The following is a 20,187-nucleotide window of genomic DNA, read 5'->3' on the forward strand; positions in this document are numbered from 1 at the left end:
TCAGTCACATGATTTTATCAAGGAAATTGAATAGAAAATTCTGAAATATGTATTGGAAAGGTTAGAAATAATAATCACTGGATAAACTCGAACTAGAGTTCCTCCTTTTCTAAGCTTTATCTAAATTTATTAATATTTCTTACAAAGAGTGATGGTGGCTTTTAAAGTGTTACCAGCCTGTAACTGGTTGTACTTGAAGCCAAGCAAATCACAGACTCCACATATTTTAAAATGTTTTATTATAAAGGATAGGAAACAAAATCCACATTTTTTTCAAATCCAGATAAATAAACAGTAAATATCATGCTTTTAATTTTAAATGTGTTATGTCTTTCACAATAGGATCTGCAAAAATGGCATTCTTAACTTGGAAACCTGCAAAAATATATCTTCTGAGAATATGGTGGAAGACAGACCACATATTTTGCATATAAATGAAGACCACTAAAAAAAAATCTACTGGAAACTGGAACAAAACAGCTCTGTGAGAAAGTGCTGAGTGAAGAGTAGTTTGGTAACTTATTCAGCAGAAAACTTCAAATTAACTCTTAGTCAAGATTATTTCAAATATATATATAAATATATACAACTACACAAGAAAACGTCCCACTTGAAACCAAACATGAAATTGTAAAAAAAACAGAGAACCCTGTGGGGCTTTGTGATCTTTAAGAAGGGATGCTTAAAAAAAATCCAAGTTCTTTTTTCTCTATTCCATAGAAATAAACTACTAAAGGAAAAAAAAAAGGTGAAAAAATAAGCAAAAAAAAAGTACAGTTACTCTGCTATTATCATCTTTTAAAAAAGAATCAGATCTTTGTTGTGACTGATTTTGGAAACAGTGTATTGAATGAAACAAAGTAACAAACTGATAAGCAAATACCTCACCACATGCAGATTTTGCATGTCACATTGGTCCCAATTTCGTTGATGAGAATATTAATTTTGATTTCAATGGGAATGGGGTAAACTTTTTCATTTCATGTCTAGCAGAAGTTAAATGACTGCAAGCTGCTTTCCCAAATAGACTTTATTCCTGTAACTAAATCACAAAGGACTGTAAACAGAGTTGTCTTTATACCCTTACATAGGTGATCCAGCTACTTTGTTGCTTGTTATTAAAAGAATTTTGTCTTTTCTAATTCCACACTTCTGCAGCATTTTAATAGAATAAAATTACTTGTTAGCAACCTGTAACCAGCAATCTGAAATTCTTTTAATATTTATATCTGTTTGAGGGTTTTCACCCTTTGCATAGGGTCAAGGTTGCCTGTACAAATTAAATGACTGTTACAGGAAATATAAACATGCTATTTACAACTTCACAATTCTTTATTTTTTATACAGTTCTGATGAGTATTTTTTATATTTGTAGCCTAAGCACTGTATAGAGCTGACATGCTTCTGATATTCACCAAAAATGTAATAAGAAAGTAAAGTAATTAAGAATAAAATGCTCACATGCAAGGATACGGTAAAATGAATCCATTGCCTTAAGCTATGCATTTATGCAATTTTTATATACCCTAACAATTTGCCTTCCTATGTACTTTTGATGGAAAAATTCCATGCAAAATCTCATATTTTCTTTAAGATAATATTTCACATTCTTTAAACCTTCCATTAATTATTCAGACTGCTTTTAATGAAAGAAAGGAAAAGCCTCAAAACACAGCTACTTTTGTTATCACACTATAAATCCTAGCTCAGGGATCATACCAATTATCTGATTTACCTCAACAGAGCAACTGAAGAATTTATGCTTATTATCTAACGTTATTCATAAGTTTGACTCAGTTTATTTATGAGAAACATGTCCTTAAAGGATTTAATGAAAAACAATATTCACACAAATAATTTGACTCTAGGATTAACTATTCAAATTCAGTTCATTTAAGAAAAACCATATTCGGAGTGGTCACCTTGAGTGTTTACAATGAGTTTTAATAAAGGTGTCGCTCTAATCCTTTTTCGTGGGTATAATGTTGGCATTTCACTGCTGAATAACAGTCTACTCAATAGATCATGGCTGATATGCTTCAGTTCTTCAAATTCTGATGCTGTTGTTGATTTAATAAAAAAAAATACATCCACTGAAAAGCACCAAGTTTAGGAAGAATAGCCAAATCCAGTTCTTTGGAAAACCATTTCAGCCATCTTCTTCTAAACCAACCCTTCCCCAGTCATCAAAACATGGGGTGACTCTTGGGGAGTATTTGTAGGTTATGGAGTAATAACAAAGTGACTTTGCATCATCCTTACATGTTGCTTTCAAGAAGCCCTTCACATTTTACCTTCCGATTGTGAAGTGTTGTTGCTGAGGGCAGTGGCATCCTGGTTTGTTCTGGGACCCACTGTTTAATGTCTTTAGAAGTCCAAGGGCCGAATCATCATGGTGGTGGAGCGCAAGGAGTAGCTGGGGCCTTTGAAGTAATGCCACTTGATGCCATTGAGCTTTCCGTGGTTTTGTCCAGCTGTGTAGAACATCCCATTGAGATTGGAGGGTCCACAGGCATCAAACCACCACCCTGAAATCAATAACAAAAATTAAACTGCAACTGCACTAAGTATTTTTTTTTATATAGGTGATTATAAAATTCTATTTTCTATTTCTATTCTATTATCAAATTATTTTTAGCTGATTATCAAATTCTGGTAAATAACTCATAAATAGTCCTGGTGTGGTGAGTGTGCTATTTTCATATTTTCCTTTTTTGCTCTTTTGTGCTATTCTGTAGTCTGCAGTGCTGTAGAATGCACACTTGTATTTACAGAATTGCAAAAGTAATTACATCCCAACTCATTCTAGTTTTATTTGCACTATGTGAAGCCAAAGTAAGAACATCAAAGACAAATAAACTGCTTTGCATATTTAGACAGTATTGTAGTTTTCATTTAAATCTCAGAAAAAGACTATAATTCAAAATTATTTTGCATAATTTCACATTGTTAGGTTATTTTGAATACAAGGATGATTTGATTTTATTTACCAGTCCTTTTCTGTTGCTTTAACTGTGATTGTTCAACTGCTCAGTTGTTTTTGCTCCCAGGTTAGATCTTTTTAGTAACTGGATTGTGAGAATGGTAGTGCTTCCCTGTCATAGTAACTACAATGTTGTAGTAATAGATAATCAGCATTTAAAATTGTGTACAAGGCGAGAGGTAGATACTTTCTTTAAGACTGTGATAAATTTATAAACAAGACAGCAAAAGAATGGAAGGACTGAGTGAAGAAGATAATTACAACACTGTAGGATGCTGACAGTCAGAATAACAGTGTGCAGGGGTAGATGATATATCTGATTATTTGAGTGTGTGTGCACTTAGGTGAGAGTGTGGCCCACTTCAGTCAAGGTATATTCATCACATGTAGAGTTTGTGACAGGACAATGACATTCAATTCTTAGTCTTATGATTTTGAATGTGAAAACTTATATTAAATCTTGAGCCTTCCAATCTTATCTTGAAAAGCGCCAAACACTCCTTATTTAGGTGCCTACAGGTAGACGAAAATTCCTAGCTTCTCGACTAACACTGATGGCAAAATATATTAAAACTGCTAAAAGTAGGTTTAGAAAATTGCTAACTGCCTTTTCTGCCCCCCTACCCTACCTGCTATTTCCCAGCAAGATGCAGTTTTGAATTCTGTGAAATTGCATATATTTTATTATACTGGAAAGACAGGGCAAGAAATGTCTTGCCCAGATGTTTGTGATTCTAATTCACTGCTCCAGCAGCTACAATGCAAGACTGTTCTGAAAAGTGAAGTGAGACGGATTTAGAAAAAAACTCAGAACCTTGATTTGGGAGGGAAACCAGCAATCTGGTTTACAAAATGACCCTGTGAACAGTTCCATAGGCATAACTGAAGGAGTAGTAAACTGAGAAGTTAGGATAAAAAAGAAGTGTAACAGCTCTGGAACATTTGTGTGACTGAATGTAGAAAATTTAAATGTGCTAGGAGTGCTGGTTTAGTTTCAAAATGTAAGCAAAAAAAGGCACCTCACCTTCAGACTTCTGCAGTGAAAATATGCATGTATGTCTTTAACCAGCGGAGAAAAAGGAGTCAGTGGTGAAAAGAAGTGTGAATCTTCAGATCTTTTTTAAACTGTTGCTTTAAGATTAAATTAGTCAGTGAACTCTCTTGTCTCTCTCTCCAAGATCTTTTCTTGTTAAGGTGAATTTTAGATTGCCATGGGAGCTAGAGTTTTAAGAAAAACTCCAAATAACATGAAACTTGGCAACATCAAGCTTACAGAACACAAACTGACAAAGATAAACTAGGTGACATGCTGACTCCACTGAAAGTAGTGGGAGTTTTGCTGGATGTCTTGTTGGGAATAGAATTTTCTCTCCAACACCTTTCAGAGCATCTATGTAATGTAAAAGGAAGATGCTTAGTTTAGGCTGAGAAAGGTAGAATGAATTCCCAGACTGCAAAGAGCTAATATTCCCAGTGTCAAAAATGTATTTACCTCAGTGGTTAGGAGCTCTGTTTGTCAGAAAGACTTCTGTTTGGGTGTTTTTTTCATGTAAGATCTTTGGTTTTTTTGAATCTTTAGCACAGGTTTTATGCATTTTTCCATGTAATATGGTTGTACTGAACATTTGTGTCATGTATAGAGACAAATAAGAGCATAAAGATCAGGTGGTAACTTTTGCTTTGGTAGTAATGCTATTTTATTTAAAAAAAGTTATTTTAACCTGCACATCACAGTATTGTAATCTTCTCGGAACTCACTGTAAATCATTTTCAAACAGCACTGGTAGTGGCAAACTGATCATCTAATGAGTGCCTACTTAATTCTGCAGCTGTCACTGTGGAATCAAATGGAGAATTTTAAATTTTCAGTGTTTTTCCCACTCTGACTGCTGGAAATGGAATTAAACTGTGAGAAACTCCTTTTAGACAATGTGCACAGTCCTAGGGAATCATCTGATTCCTTCAGTGGCTAGACTTTTGTCTACCTATAATGAATGCATTATATGAAGGTATTTTAAACTATGGCTTATTATTACAGATATGATATTGACCATGTTTAGCCTTCGAGTCCAGTGTTTACTCTGTCATTTTTATTCAGATCCATGTAATTTATGTTTCTAGTCTTGTATTTCCTTAGACTTTGGACAATACTTAGGGTTTTCTTCTTTTCAGAAGTAGCACCTCATAAGGAAATCTTTAGGGAAGAATCTATACCAGATAAATTCTGACAATCTTCTGTTTTGGTACAGTTGACCTCCCTTTGGTTGCAATGTTATACTTATGGGGGCAATAACCAAAGAAAGGGAAAGCTGTACAGCTGATATTTTACTGTAACCATAGTATAATCTTATAGAAACTTAAGATGAAGTTAAACAGAGAAATCCTAACCCTCATTTCTCAAAGCTGGAACCCAGATCCACCTGGATTCTGTTTACAGTGTTGGGATGAAGAGATGACAAGCTGAGTTAGTTACCATTTCATCCTAAAGGAACAGGAATAGCTGCATAAATGGACTTTTTGAAGGTTTTAGTGATGCCTTACAAAATCTATGTAAAAAATTTGAATGAGCTGAAGAAACATATAATTTTATAAAACATTTTGAGGACTTGCACAAATCTCTCATCACAGATTTCTTCTAAATAAATACATTTTTCAAAGTGTGTTAACATGAGCATATTTTTTCCCTACTATACTGTTCTTGTTAGTGAGAATGTATCAATTTTTTAAAGATGTTTCCTACTATTACATTAAAAGTTTTCTATCCTTTTTTTTTATAAATGAGGTGGGGTTTTTGTTTTGTTTTCTGGTGTGTTTTTTTCTCCATATGGTTATGTCTCTCCATGCTCCCTTGCATCCTCTGATGGGTCTTCTTTCCCCATAAGGCCTCATATTACCACAAGACTCCCCACTGCATGTCTAAACACCAAATCAATACCTTTGAAAGGATGCTCAGTTGTTAGAAAATGGTGCTAATAACACCAAGGTAGTGGTTTTGATCCCCATATGGGCCATTCACTTAAGAGTTGGACTTGATGATCCTTGTGGGTCCCTTCCAACTCAGAATATTTTATGAAATCTGTGAATGGATGCACAGGAAATGTTTTTTTCAGATGCTTTGTATATTAAGGGAAAGAGGAATGGAAGCAGTGACTTTCTTGGTAGCTATGAGGAAGTGGGGGAACATAAAACAGAGGTTTCTGAAAGAGATACCTGCATCACTGCCACTGCAGAACACACCGAACGAAGAAGCTCCAGAGCTGTAACAGTTTGACCTAAGACACTCAGTAACTAGATGTTAGCTTATTCCCTGGAGTTCATAGGATTTTCCTCACGTGAAGAATCCTGTTTATTTTTCACTACAAGGTGATGGCTTTCCCAAATAAGTATAAAGTCTTCTCTGAATAGCAGTAAGATTTTAACCTGGAACAAAACTTTTGACAATAATTTCCATAGGATATTTTAATCAGGCATGAGAATCACGAAAAGTGGGCATTATAAGAAATAATAATAGAAACAAGATTTTAAAGTGACTAATAAAGTAGTAAAGAGAAGGCTTATATGGGAAAGTTAAGAGAGTTTTTATTCAGAAACAGAGGTAGTTTCTTCAAGTTGTTGTGATTACAAAGTCACTAACTGCTTGTTTGAACTGAGGGTCAGTTAATTTTTTTTAGGTTAGCCCACCCCTAATAATTTGTGTAGTAACAGCAGCTACTATCTCTGTTTGCAATAAGAATCCATAGGTTATAAAATATATTGTCCAGACAAAATAGAAGTTCAATTATTCATTGATAATACATTGATATACATTGATAAGTTGTTTGAAAATTCAGCTATATAAATAAAAACAGGAATTCTCACTGTAGACAGTTGCTTTTCTGGAGCAGTTAAGGTATGCTCGCTCCTTGAGGACACTTGTGGTTTTATCTTTAATTAGTGTTGCTATTACCTATGGGTATTGTGAAATTACATGTCAGATCTTTTCATTAAATAAATATATTTTGAATTCTTAAGCCAGGTAGTTGAGCTCCACTGATCTGCTTGTGCTATATCTTTGGATGAATATGAATGTATATTGAAATAATTTCCACAAATTCTTGCAAAAAGTGTCTAATAAAGAAGCATTGCTCTCTTATATTGGCTTTCTGAAGCGGTAAGTATAACTTTTGCATGATAGAACCTTCTCTGTCAAAAGCAACACAAAAAAGGCTTTTGGATGCCAAAGCTAACATGCTTTTTGGCTTGTTGCATAAATGGTAATTAAGCATGTATGCATGTAAAATTATTTGTTAGTAACCTAATGCTCATAAATTACATGAAATGAGTGCACTGTAAATCCTGGGAACAGGGTAGTGATCATTCAGGTTTGATGGGAGGTTCCTAGTTGTCTTTTATATAGTAAAAGAATAGGTGTCTAAACACTGCACATTTGATGGCAGACCCCTTCCTCACATAAGTCTCTGTTCTGCCTCCTGAGTACACTGAATATCTCCAAATGCAGTAAGATCAATACCGGTCATTCAATAAGATCCAAGTGTGTTTGAATAGTACATTTGTATGGGTTTATGGGATAAATGGATCATACGAAAAGCCAATATTTATTTGTAGCCCTTGGATTTGTCCATAAAATTTAGTACATTTGGTAACAAAGCCAATAAGAACAATTTCTAACGCGAAAACATTGAAATAGTACTCAATGATCAAAAGACATAACTTATTTTAGGAAAGATTTCAATGTTTCTGACATTCTATACTTTAAAGAATTTAGTTGATAATATTAAGGATCTGCTTGACTTTGCATTGAAAACTTCTCAGCTAGAAGACTGGGTGAAGTTTTGGATGACACTTTAAGCTATTTGTGGAGCCATAGGACAGGTTCCAAAAGAGTGAATGTAAGAAGAAAGATTTAGGATTGTTTAGTCCAGAATTCAAAAGAGAGATTGCCAACAATCTCAAATTAATACAAAAACCTTTCAAAGGAATGCAAAGAAATGGTCTATGCTTTCCAATGGTGGAGGATAGAACAAGATGCAAAACATTTAAATTATCATAGAATCAGTTAGTCAACATACAAAGCTTTCTTATATTGTGTAGACAAACTCAGTAACAGATTTTATTATGAGAATGAATATCACTAGAAATCTTGAAGGCTAACAGAAAGATGGAAATAAACAGATAGAGAAGAATCTGTCTTAGAAAGGGACTAAATGACCTCTGGAAGTTATTTCTAGGCCTATGTACTCATTAGAGTATTGGATTTTCAAGACTACCAGTCTGACTTAATAGATGAGAAATCCATTGGAAAATCCACTGAGGTTTAATAAATACATAGGAGTCTCTGGCTCAGGAAGACCCTGAGATTCAAAAGATACTGGGAAAATACTCAAGGGATGTTTAATTTATCTGCATTTTTCTTAGGCCTGTACTGACTTCTTTCAGAGACAGGAGACTGAAGTTGGATGGATCTCTGCTTTCAGTAAAATAAAAAAAACCAAAACAACAAACCAACCGTTTATTTCAGTAATTCTATGCTGCTTCAAATCTGGCAAAGATATCTAGAAAGTCTCCCTGTCTTTTTGTCAAACTATTTTCGGGATCAGAAGTTTAGCTTCTCACCTGAAGCAAGGTAAATGCCTGTGTGAACATCTCGAACTGCAGCCAAATAAGGAAAACCACCTTAAAACTCTTTCCCTGTGAGTCAAGTTACTGCAAGTCACTTTCCAGTGATTGAAAGCAATTGCACAGTTTGGGGCTCAGGTGACTGATGAGCAGATGAATAAGAACTTGGCCCATGAATCTGATCCTGAGATGTTAAACGTTAAGTGTTGTATTGGAAATCTATATGATGTACTTTGGACGTCCACTCATTGCTCCATTCTGGTGACAGTCGGTTGTATTTTTAAAGCTGTTTCTTGCAAAAAGCCATGTATGTAACTTACTGGGGTACTCCTCCAGGTAAGGCTTGGAATTATATCCAGATACATATATATATAACCCTGTGATCAGTCTACTGGCCTGAGATATTAAACCACTGAAGAAATTATTTGGATAAATATAATTTATCTTTAAAGTAAAACAAGCATGCTTAGCTTAAATTTTCAAAGGCACAAAAAACCAGCTAAAACATTTAAATACCTTGAAAGTTTACAGAGACTAAGAATCTAGTTCATGCATGTACTTTTGAAGCCATTCCCTGAAATCAACATTAAGATAAATTCAAGTAGCATAATATGGTTCTTGAAAGGAGAAGAAAACACAAAACACTGTTGGTGCTTCTGTATTATTCTCCCAGTATTTAATTTCTCATTCTGTGGAAGAAGGAGGAGATAAAGGAGGAGATAGAATAATAGTTATGATATAGACCAAATAAAATTGACAACTAGCAAGATGACAGAGAGAAATATGTGTTTTCCTTACATTTTATTTTCAGCCTTGATTATAACCATATCACAGTCTTGAGCTTCAGCTTATCTCAGCCTTTATTCCTGACATAAATATACTCATTTCACCTCATAGAGATAACAGGCTCACCCAAACTGTCAAGATAGCTAGAAACCTGCCTGCAGATTTCATATCATTCATCATTAAAGAGCTCTTTGTGATGTTGCCAAAACTAACAGAGTCTGACATTTTTTGCAGAAAAAAAACCCTGTTATCATTGCTACTTTTATTAATTAGTCTTTGTCTGGTACAAAACTGAAATATACTCACTAAAAAATGTTGGTATTTAATTCAATTTCTGATGTTCCTCAAGGAATGAGAAAGTCATTTCAAGGAGCAAAGCATAGCAGAGTGTTTGAGGAGAACTCTAACTTGGTTAAAGTCTTTCTCTTCTTGAAAAACTACAAATTACTTAGGCTGCTGTACAGCCTAACTCCGAGGGAGTGGTACTCAGAGTCTTGTTCACAAGAGTAGATTTGTCTATCTCCAAAGGTTAATTCCATCTCTTTTACTCTCTAGTGATTTCCTATATTTGTGGTTTCCTCAGCCTTTGGGAATTCTCCCCTTCTTCTTTATTCATTTGTTACCAGTATATTCCAACATGTGGTTTTCTGGTGGATTTGCAGGACTGCTGCAGCAATATATGTGAATCTTGTGGAATGGTTGTTCAAAGCAGACTGACCTCAGCAGGGCATTGACCTGCCATAGAAGTCAGAGCAGGAAAATAAACAAACCACTCTTCTTCTAGAATTAACTGTCTGGGAGAAGAGGTATTTCCAGGCAGTTTAGATACACGAATGAGTCTGCACTTCAGCACAGACACAGCTCATACTCAGGAGCTTCCCACTAGACTCTGAACCACCCTGGAAATAACACACTTCGATTTAGCATAGATTCTAAAGGGAAAGGTCAACAGTTTTAATTAAAATAAACTGTTGACACTCTTATCCAATGTCTGTCTCCAGAACTATCTGATTAACTTCTATTTTTTTTATAGAAATAAAAAGGTACTTTCTGATCTCCTGTATATGGTAAGAAGTTTCCCAGATGACTTTTCATAAGACTAGAGGAAGTTAGGGAAATTTGAAAAATTGGCTCCTTAAAGATTTTCTCAACTGGGTCATTTCCAGTTAGCAAAAGAGAATGAAGAGCTAGGTTGTGCATTTGATATAAATTCTCAGTGATGGGAAACCATCTTCTGTTAGCAGATGATAGCTTTAGAGGCTCATATATGCCTGAATATGACCTGAGCTGGATTCAGAGTGCCAGTAACCACAAATAATACTGGTTTAGCAATCAGATCCAAAAGAGTGAAAAAATTTACATGCTATAGGATCTTTTCCAGGAAAGTTAGAAATCACTGAGAGTCTCCAAAGAAGATGAGATGTGAAGATAAGAAAGGGCCATTCTTGGTCATACAGTCAATGAACCAAAGAATCCCAATTTAAGCTTTCTACTACAATGTGGTATTCTAGAGATAAAAATGAGCTTGCCCACACAGGGACTAGGAATAAGTATAATTTTCCAGAGAAAGTTCTCACTCTTGGGTTAAAGCTTTAGGTGTCGGTATGGGGAGATAATCTCATATATTCCTCCTCTGCTCTGGAGGGAGCAAATATCAGTCATATACAGTATACTTGCTGGCAGTCAGATTGAGTTGGTGCTTTAAACTGTCCCAGTATACCTTATCTGTGCTCTTCTCCACCTCGACTATTTCTTTCCTTCTGCAGTTTGACTCAGCTCACTAGGATATCAGTTTAAATCTTCCAGATTAAAACAGATGGTTGCAGGTCTAGTCTTTCACAGATGAGCGAATTAGTCACTACATTAACTGTGTCTTTATGTATTATGCTCATATAACACAGAAAGTTTAAACATCATAACTATTTCAATAACAGAATCACACCCCTAAGTGAAATAGATAATACATTACAAGCCTAGATGCTGATTGTTTTTAAACTTTACCTTCTCATATCTACTTCTCTGTATTTTTTCTCTTCTTTTTCTCGTTGACTGTCCCACTTCTCGCAAATGCCTTCTCTCTTAGCTTCTTTTCTCTTATTTTTCCTTTCTTGCCTAAACAATTACACTAACTTATGCTTTCCCTTTGACATTGTTGCAACAGCTTCAGTGCAGAAATATTCTGATTGCATCTCTGAATAATCCCTTCTGCTGATAGGAATCTTGAGGTATTGGCACTACCACAATATATGCATAGATAAGAGTAGAAGTAAAAACAAAAGGAATTTTCACTCAGAACTTACACATCCATGAATACAACTTTATCCATGGTTGCTTTAGGAAAACAGTTGACTCCTATCAATGTACCACATATTTTCAGAGCTGTACTCACCTCCAGTCAACATGAGAGCACATTTACACATGCAGTTGTCATTGTCAGCATCTTTTGTACTGAATTCAGCACCGTGTAAGATCAGGCTGCTCTGTTTTCCAGCAGTTCCACTATGACCTTTCAAATAAAGCCTGAAACAGCAAGAGAAAACAATCAGTGTCACCAAAGTAAAAAAAAAGAAAAATAAGAGATACAGATATTTTTCCACATTAGATTTGCCTTCAGAAATGTCTTGTGTTTTGGTTCAATCTCTTTGTTGTTTCAGGTGTAAAATGAGGGCAATCAGGACTCTTTATGTATCCGTAGTAGGACACTGTCCTTGTCCCAGAGTAGAATTGAGCTCAAGGGATCTGAACTGGAAAATGCAGCAAAGGAGAGGGATTGAGAGACAGAGGAGTGAAGAGAAATGCCCAGAGATATGGAATACATTGACAGAATAATTGAGTACTTGAGAAGCTGGTCTCTTTACTGTGGCACAGAAACAGCACTCCCAGTTAACAGCAGTTCTGTTATTAATCCCTGGGCTCAAAAGAGGATTTTAGCAGTCTCAGAATTTTTAATTCCACCATTTACAGCACAAGCCAGCAATCCAGTTCTGCCAAAGCTGTCTCAGAGTGATGAATGGAGAATAACTTACAGTTCAAGCCACAAAAGTCTTCATAATTTGCAATGTTAAATTTCCCGTTTCTTAAGGAGGCTTGTCAACTAGTTGAAACCACAACCATGAGCTAGAAGCTCAAGCTCAGATGCCAGTAGCCAAACATGAGAGGAAAGGGAGAGGAGAGAGAGAGGAGCGGAAGGGAGGGGAGGGGAGGTGAGGTTAAAAACTATGGTTTCCCTTGCCTCTACTTAAGCAGCTCCACGAAACAGACTGGGAGATCCCAGTCTGGGATCTGGGACATCGATGCTTACAGAAAAAACCTATTTCCAGTAAATAGCTACCTACATCAGATATATGATCAGTATGTTCTTGGAATTTTTTCAAAAAACGTTACTGGAGGAGGAAGATATCCTTTGCCGTAATAGCTTCATACAGAGGAAGGAAGAGACAGGATCTAAATGGAGAAATATGAAGCCATAATCCTTACATCCCAGGAGCAAGCCATACCCATTGGAGCAACAAGAGGGGAAGACACACCCCTCACCTGTCTCATTGAACCCCTACAGGTAGGAATGAATGAGCTCCAGAGGTAACCAAGAATACGATTTTGTATACAGTGGGATAGACTTCTTCTCTGAAGAGAAGCTGAGAAGCATCAGTTCTGTTTCTTCTAGGGTTATTGAAGAGGGGCAAATATATTTTTTAAATATCACATGCTAAATGTATAAGAAGTAATGAGAGCAGAAACAGGACTTAAATGTGTAAAGCAGGAGAGGCATCTGCTTCTCTCTGTGATTTACAGTTGGAGTGTTATCCTAGAAAATGCTTTCCCAACTTCTCCCACAGACACAGTGAACAAGGAGAGCAGTTACAAGTCACTGACTGTTGCTACTTCTTCGTTGTTGTATTTTTATCCAAACACTTTTTATGAATAAAAACGTAAATGCCTTTACCAAAGTTTCATTCATCCATTTATTTAGATGGAAGACAGATACTTTATTGCAAAGTGGTCAGAATATTAACAGCAGGAGTAGAGAATATCCCTAACCCATTTTAGACTGCAGTTGTAGTTAAGTCACTGACATTTTTCTGAGATGAAAAGGAGAGTCTGTCCCCCAGACTGAGATTTAAATAAAACCCAGTTTTCCCACAGAACTCTGGGACTGGAATTCTGCTTATGAGGGCAAAGGCACCATATGAAGGCTTTCCTTAATCAAGCGCATGGCTGCTGTTTTTTGTTGGTTTAGTTTTGAGGGGGTTTTTTGTCTTGCATGCATCTGTGGGTGGACATAAGATCCAAACAAAGCCAATTGGATTAAACTTGTCACGGAAACTCATTATAGAAAAGCCTTTTCTGTATATCCAGTGAGGTTATTGAGTCCTCTCAAAACATGAAGGCACAGAACCAGCACTTGGCACCTTAGAGAGTTCACACTTGCAGACTGACTTAAACTTCACTTAATTTTTTACAAATTTCTTCCTGTGTGTCCTTTCTCCATCTTTAAAAATGAAGACAGTAGTTGCAAAGCATGAATGTTTTAAAGTAAAAAAAAATATTAAGAAAAGAGAACTGTCAGGGCCATCCTTCTAAAGTAGTTACACTGCCTACCTTAATTTGATTTTAATTTTAAATGTTACCTGACTGAGACTGATGATTACATACCTTTGGACTTAATCCTTAGAGAAAATTTTGTATATAGATAACTACACACACATAAACATATAAAAATTTTTGGATTAAATACAAATGCCATGCACAGTCAAATACCATTGGATAGTACAAAAAAGATAAGGCAAAGTGTGAGCCTCAATAAAAGACTGCGAAAATTCTTAGTATTTTAACAAGGAACAACCTAGGAACAGGAATCCAGGAAGATCATTATCCAATCATAGTGGAAATTAGCCTGTAATGACCATGTTACTCTATCAAAGGATGCTTGTTTTAGAGAAAATTAATCTGAGACCCATCTTTGCTCATGTTAATTTCTTTGTTTTATACAAGTGAAAGGCTGGAACTGGTCCCATCTTCATCCATTGGACTTTGGCCTTGTTTTGCAAGCTGTGCCTATTTTTTTGCACAACAAAATGAACTTCCCTTAGGTTGTGTTGATAGAAAAATTACTTTGTCACTTGATATCTATGATCTGATTTCAAATGGCCATACAAGCTCATTGTATCTGCAACACTGACACTCACATGAAGTTTCATAAAGTCCATATAAAAAGCAAACGTTGTTTACTTAAATAAGAAAGACAAGGATAGCCAGACCTTTTTATTAGCAAGAACACTATAAAACCCACTTAGTCGGATTAAAAAAAATAAATTGTACAATCTAAGAAAACACAAAAAATAAAGAAATACTCAATATTGAATACACAGTATTCAATGTTTTCCCCAAAGGGGTAGGGCATTAGGATTACTTACAAGCTCCTTACTTGCCCTGATATTTTACAAACATTCCACTCATCACAGATTTAGGTCTTGCCAGTTGCCTTTGACTTTCCTCAACACTATTTGTCTAGTGTGTCTCCAGTGACCTTAAAAGGATAAAGCTTAATTTAGCTCAGCTCCGAACTCTAGTAGGCTTATTGTACTGAGCAGTATGCAGATGAACCACAGGGTGAAACAGTAATTCTATTTCTTTGGGCTTTTCTTCCCGAATTGGCATTGCCAACAATCAGGAAAAAATGACACTGCTAAGCTGGCACTACTTTACATCAAAATCAGATCTCAATCAAACCCCAAAACTGGTCCTGAAGCAATCAGTCCTTCTTGTTCTGAGTTTCAGTTCAAACCATATGGGTCTAAACTAGCCAAGCTTGAGATATCAATTCTGCATAGCACTAGAGTAATTGATGAGCCTGTTAGCTCCCAGGAGCAGTAGATATCTTACCACTTGGACTCAGCTAATTTTTTAGTATTCTCAGGTTAAGACTGGTAAAATTGAACCTTTAAAAGAAACTGTGAATAACTACCAGGACATAATTTCTTTCACTTAGAAAAGATAGAAATTCAGGGTTGAATTCATCTTGATTTTTCTTAAAGGAGACAAAGGAAAGGAAATTTAGAATAAAAAGGGATTTATTCCAATTAAAATTCATAAACCATTTTCAGGACTACATCTCCAGCCTTTCCACTTGCTCACAGCGAAGAAATTCTAAAGATCAAAGAAAGAAGAGGAAAGGTTGCTCAGATTTACACAATAGGTAGGAAAAGTAAATTCATGCTCATATAAACAAGATCAAGTCTACTTTATCTGTATACAGTGGAATTAAAAAAGCAACAAATAAAGAATAGCAAGTAAATTATGAGTAAATAGGAGTAAGAGAAATAGTACATTTTTATATTAAGTTTTGAGGACTTCTGATGACATCTATATGAAATTCTAAAATCACTATGAGGAACAGAGCAGCTGACAGCATTCATTTAGAAACTAGAAAATTTCTTAGTTGATGTACTTAAGATGAAACAGCACATTTTAAAAAATATTGTAACTGTTACCTGTTATCTAGTATGGGTGTTAGAAATACCCTCTGAATTTTATACTTGTGATATTATAGCAATGGCAGCTTGGGATTTCACAAATGGTGAGGAAAAACTCTCTTAAGAATGTTTTGCTTTTCACCATTCCTACTCCTTGACACAACTTGACTATCTGCAGTTCCTTGAAATAAAAGTAAGATATAGTGTGTGGAAGTAATAGATCTAAGAATATCACATAAACAACTGCAAGGCATCCTGAAAAGCCATTTCAAACTTAAAGTAGAAATTTTTCCATTTGAAGTGATTAGATGACCCAGAATGCTTTCAAATATATACAGTTTAGCTGCTTTCACACCATGTTTAAAGAGTTTAACAGATAAACCTGGGATAATTCTAAATAACTTACCAAAAAAAAGTATAGTTCTGCAACATACAGCTATGAAAAGTGCAATATACAGAATAAGAAGTAAATGCAATTATAAATCCATGTGAAAAAATTGTGTGCTAAATCTCATTAAAATGTAGGAGATAGTTTCTGATGCAATGCTTACAATTAGAACATCTCTCCTTAGAATTTCTATTTATTTATTTTTTTACTAGAACTAGTGAAATGTTTGTAAGACTTACACAATTTAATATTAACTATTTTTTTCTCTATTTTTTCCTGTTAGTCAGCAGAGATCACTCAGTCCTTTATTTAAAGTAGACCCTTATTGAAACAGCTAAGAAGTCCTATGCAGCTTTGTTGGTGACTATTACTTATTTTGTCTGTAAACAAACAAAAAATACACTAGCTTACTGCAAATATTAACAACTATCATTAAGGGATGTAGAGAACCACCTCAATTATCCCAGTGTGCATGGTCTTTAATATCTTATGAGTTAAGATTCAATTTCACCATTGCCATAGTACTGAAAATCTGAGCACAGATCTTCATGACTGGAATTCATAAACATGAGTAATGACCTAATGTTCTTAAGCATTAAATAGAGAGAAACAGAAATATCGAAGTAGGCTTTAAGAGATTCAGCTTGACGAATGGAGAGGGACACATCAAAACTTGCGTTTGGGAAACACTGAAGAAGGATGTCTCCAAATTCCCACCTCCCTCTTGTCTGTCTCTGCAGGCTAAAATATCCTCTCTCCTGCCTTCTCATTCCATATGGCAAGATGGAACCCCAAATTCTGATTCCTCCTCAAAGGAGGGCTTATTAATTTTGACGGAAAGGGTCACGGATCAGAATCTTATGCCCAGAATTTCCTTTTCAGAATCTTCTCCTCACTGAGTTTCCATATTTTCCTACCTTCAGTAGGAATGGAGGGCACCTACATCTCAACCCTTCTTCTAACCTACTGGTCAGCACTTACACCCGGTGTGTGGGAACACACATACACAGATAAGTGTGGACAAACATAAACTCACACTTACTGCCCTTCTTGTTAGGACTGTGAAAGGCATCTTTGTTTTTAAAACTCATATGACTGCCACTGTTTTGTCCTCTAGTTTGGAAATTTTTGAGGTTGAGGAAGGATTTAACTTGTATCTTCCATCTGGTTCACACTTGCATCTAAATTTTAGATAGTTTCAATTTCTGAAATGAAACCCACTCCTAAAGATGCGTAATTTGGTAGAGTTTTATGAATTATTGGGTTAGTCAAATAATTCCATTTATAATGAAATTTAAATTTAGGAGATTAAGTCCCTCTGTAACTAAAGCCCACTGGACTGCAACCATTTAGGAGGACCCAGTATGAGATTATCGTCAGGATACTCTTAATTCTAGACATTAATTGTAATTATACTAAGTAAGAACAAAAGAAAACAAAAGAACCTAAAACACCCTCAAAAACAGATAGCAGCTTCATTTTAAGTTCAGGTTTTGGTTTTTTTTCTTTCTCAGAAAGGCTTTGATTAATTATTTAGGAATTAAAAATCCTTTTTTATCAATTAATAAAACATAATGTCTGCATTAAATATCACTAACTCCTTATAAAGTTTCCCCATTAGCCTTTTCCTGAACATATTGCAAAATCACATGAAGTCTCCCAATAGTAACAGTTGTCCATGAATAACAAAAGCACTTCGGTAACAAAGATATCTTCCAAATACTTCATGATAGATAATGTGTTGTGAACAGGAGAAAAATATCTAAATAATCACTCTAGAGAAATACTGCTGTTGCTGAGGTTGAAACTGAAATGTGTGCCAAAATCCTGTTAAACATGGAACTAAATATATTATGATAACTCACTGGGAATCCTAACCCTGGTATTCAACTTTTTCATCATTTAATACTCATACTAAAGGACAAAGGGAAACATCCCTTGTGCTTGCTAATTTTTAAAACCAGTGGAAAGACCATCTCCTTGTGGGAGATAGAGCATGAGACATCTGTGGTGAACTGGGAGATTCCTGTGAGTTTGAACTGTGCTCAATTGTAGAGTAGAAGGCATCATAGTTGTTGCTTTCGTCCAGATTACAGCTAGACTGCCTAGGTACCCATTTGCCCATTTGGATCTTTTCTCTTTGTTAGGAAATAAAACTTCTTCTTAAACATACCTTTTTTTTTTTTTTTTTGAGATAGGAGGGTGAAATATTTAGATTTCATTAGGGCAGTGCATACTCTCCTTATGAAAACAAACAAAATTGAATCAAACCCCAATTTTTTTATCATAAATCAAGATTAACTAACAAACAAGAATGTAACACCAGATAAAGTAAATAACCCTTGGAGGCAAATAAAAAGCAACTCTAAAAGGAAGGAAAATACTTTGGAGAAATTGAAGAAACTAGATATGGTGGAAGAAGTCACCACTACTCACAAAATTTTGAACAGTTTCTGACTTATTTAACTGAGTTGTAAGAAACATTTTCCACCTTTATCACTGCCTGTTTTTGAATGCATGACTGATGTAACAGTACCAAAGAGAAGAAGAAAGAGAATGTTACAGTTGTTTTCTGACTGGAGAAAACCATCAATATCAACCATAAAACCATAACCATATTAAGGTTTTCCCACTCCTATCTTTAGTTTAGACTTGAGAAACTGTGTACATGGTAAATTCATGGACTCTTTATTTAACTTTATTGTATTCCTAATAGAGTTTTAACTGCAAACAGTAGTTCTGCAAACTGTTGAAAACCTGAATAATGCAGTAAGTAGCTCTGACAACTTGAACAGATTTTTAATTTGGTTCTTAATATTCTTGCTGCCCACACATGAAAATAATATCCTCCCACATTTCCTTTACAAAAATGTAAGACAAAATGACCTCTGTATTTCTCCTCTGTTGCTCTGTAGCAATGACTCACTGCTGTAATTATTGCCTGACATTACTGCAGCTCCTTGCCCATTCTCCCGTTGAGACAAGTGAAATGTGCCAGTCAAGAAAACATTAATTCAATATATCCAGAGTAAGAACACATATCTTCCAATTCTAAAGATAAAATGTTAATATAAAATACAGCAATAAATTGATATGATCAGTTTTCCTTTAGAATGGTTTCAGTGCACCCTGTCTATGGGACAACAAATGCTATATAGTAGAGAGATCCTTCCCTGGGATTGCACACTGTTAACAGAAAAACATGTTTTTGCTCTAAGAGCTCATGTTAATTTTAACTTGTGTTTGAACTGTACACCTGACAGGTCAAAGGAGAAAAATATGTTTATTTTTGGACAGAGAACAAGCAAAAAAACAAGCCATGAATAAAAAACACATCTACACATTACAGCAAGCTATACAATAATCTAGTGAACCTCGATGTTGTACTGAATGTGACTTTATACAAAGAGGACAACAAATTCACTTTTTCTCTATTAAATTAGATTAATAATTGACTAAGGCACTGTACTCACTGGGAAGAGGTAAATACTGAGTAAGGATAATTAAAAGACATCAGGATTTACTGTCAGAGGAATTTTTCCTGCCATAAGGCAAATGGTCTGTCATCGTGCTATATGCAGATAAATGGTGCTTTGTCACAGTTTACAAAAAATATTTAAAAGTATGTTTATTCTGGACAGTGCACAAGCAAACATATGCTTCTACTACTTGAAATACATGCTACAGAAGCCACAGAAACAATCACTGTGGCAGTGTGAGCTGCTGGGTTTGCAGCTGATGTCAGTAACATAGTGGTGATGGAGAGGAAACATACGGTAAAACTGGATTTTACTGCTAACAGGGACAGAAACGTATTTAAGGCTACTATCACAATGATGTGTTGAACAGAAATAATTCCCTCTACTCTAATCTGTCACCAAACAGAGCACAGAACAGATACATTAATCTGCTACTACCATTTTCTGTTTAAACTATTTTTC

General features: G+C 35.3%; 1 protein-coding gene across 3 annotated transcripts in view; it reads right to left on the reverse strand.

Annotated features, from left to right (window-relative positions):
* Positions 1 to 310: 310 nt before the first annotated feature.
* The window catches only part of ANGPT1 (angiopoietin 1), a 156,865-nt gene continuing 136,988 nt past the window's right edge, over positions 311 to 20,187 (reverse strand). For all 3 annotated transcript variants that reach the window (XM_027657203.1, XM_027657206.1, XM_027657204.1), the window contains exons 8-9: positions 11,775 to 11,905; positions 311 to 2,528 (exon numbers count right to left, since the gene is read on the reverse strand). In XM_027657203.1, coding sequence (XP_027513004.1) covers positions 2,368 to 2,528; positions 11,775 to 11,905 — 292 coding nt within the window. In that variant the 3' untranslated portion in view covers positions 311 to 2,367. The remainder of the gene's footprint in view (positions 2,529 to 11,774; positions 11,906 to 20,187) is intronic.

The sequence above is a fragment of the Corapipo altera genome, unplaced genomic scaffold (assembly GCF_003945725.1).
Source record: "Corapipo altera isolate COAL_440 unplaced genomic scaffold, ASM394572v1 52b, whole genome shotgun sequence".
NCBI lineage: Eukaryota > Metazoa > Chordata > Aves > Passeriformes > Pipridae > Corapipo > Corapipo altera.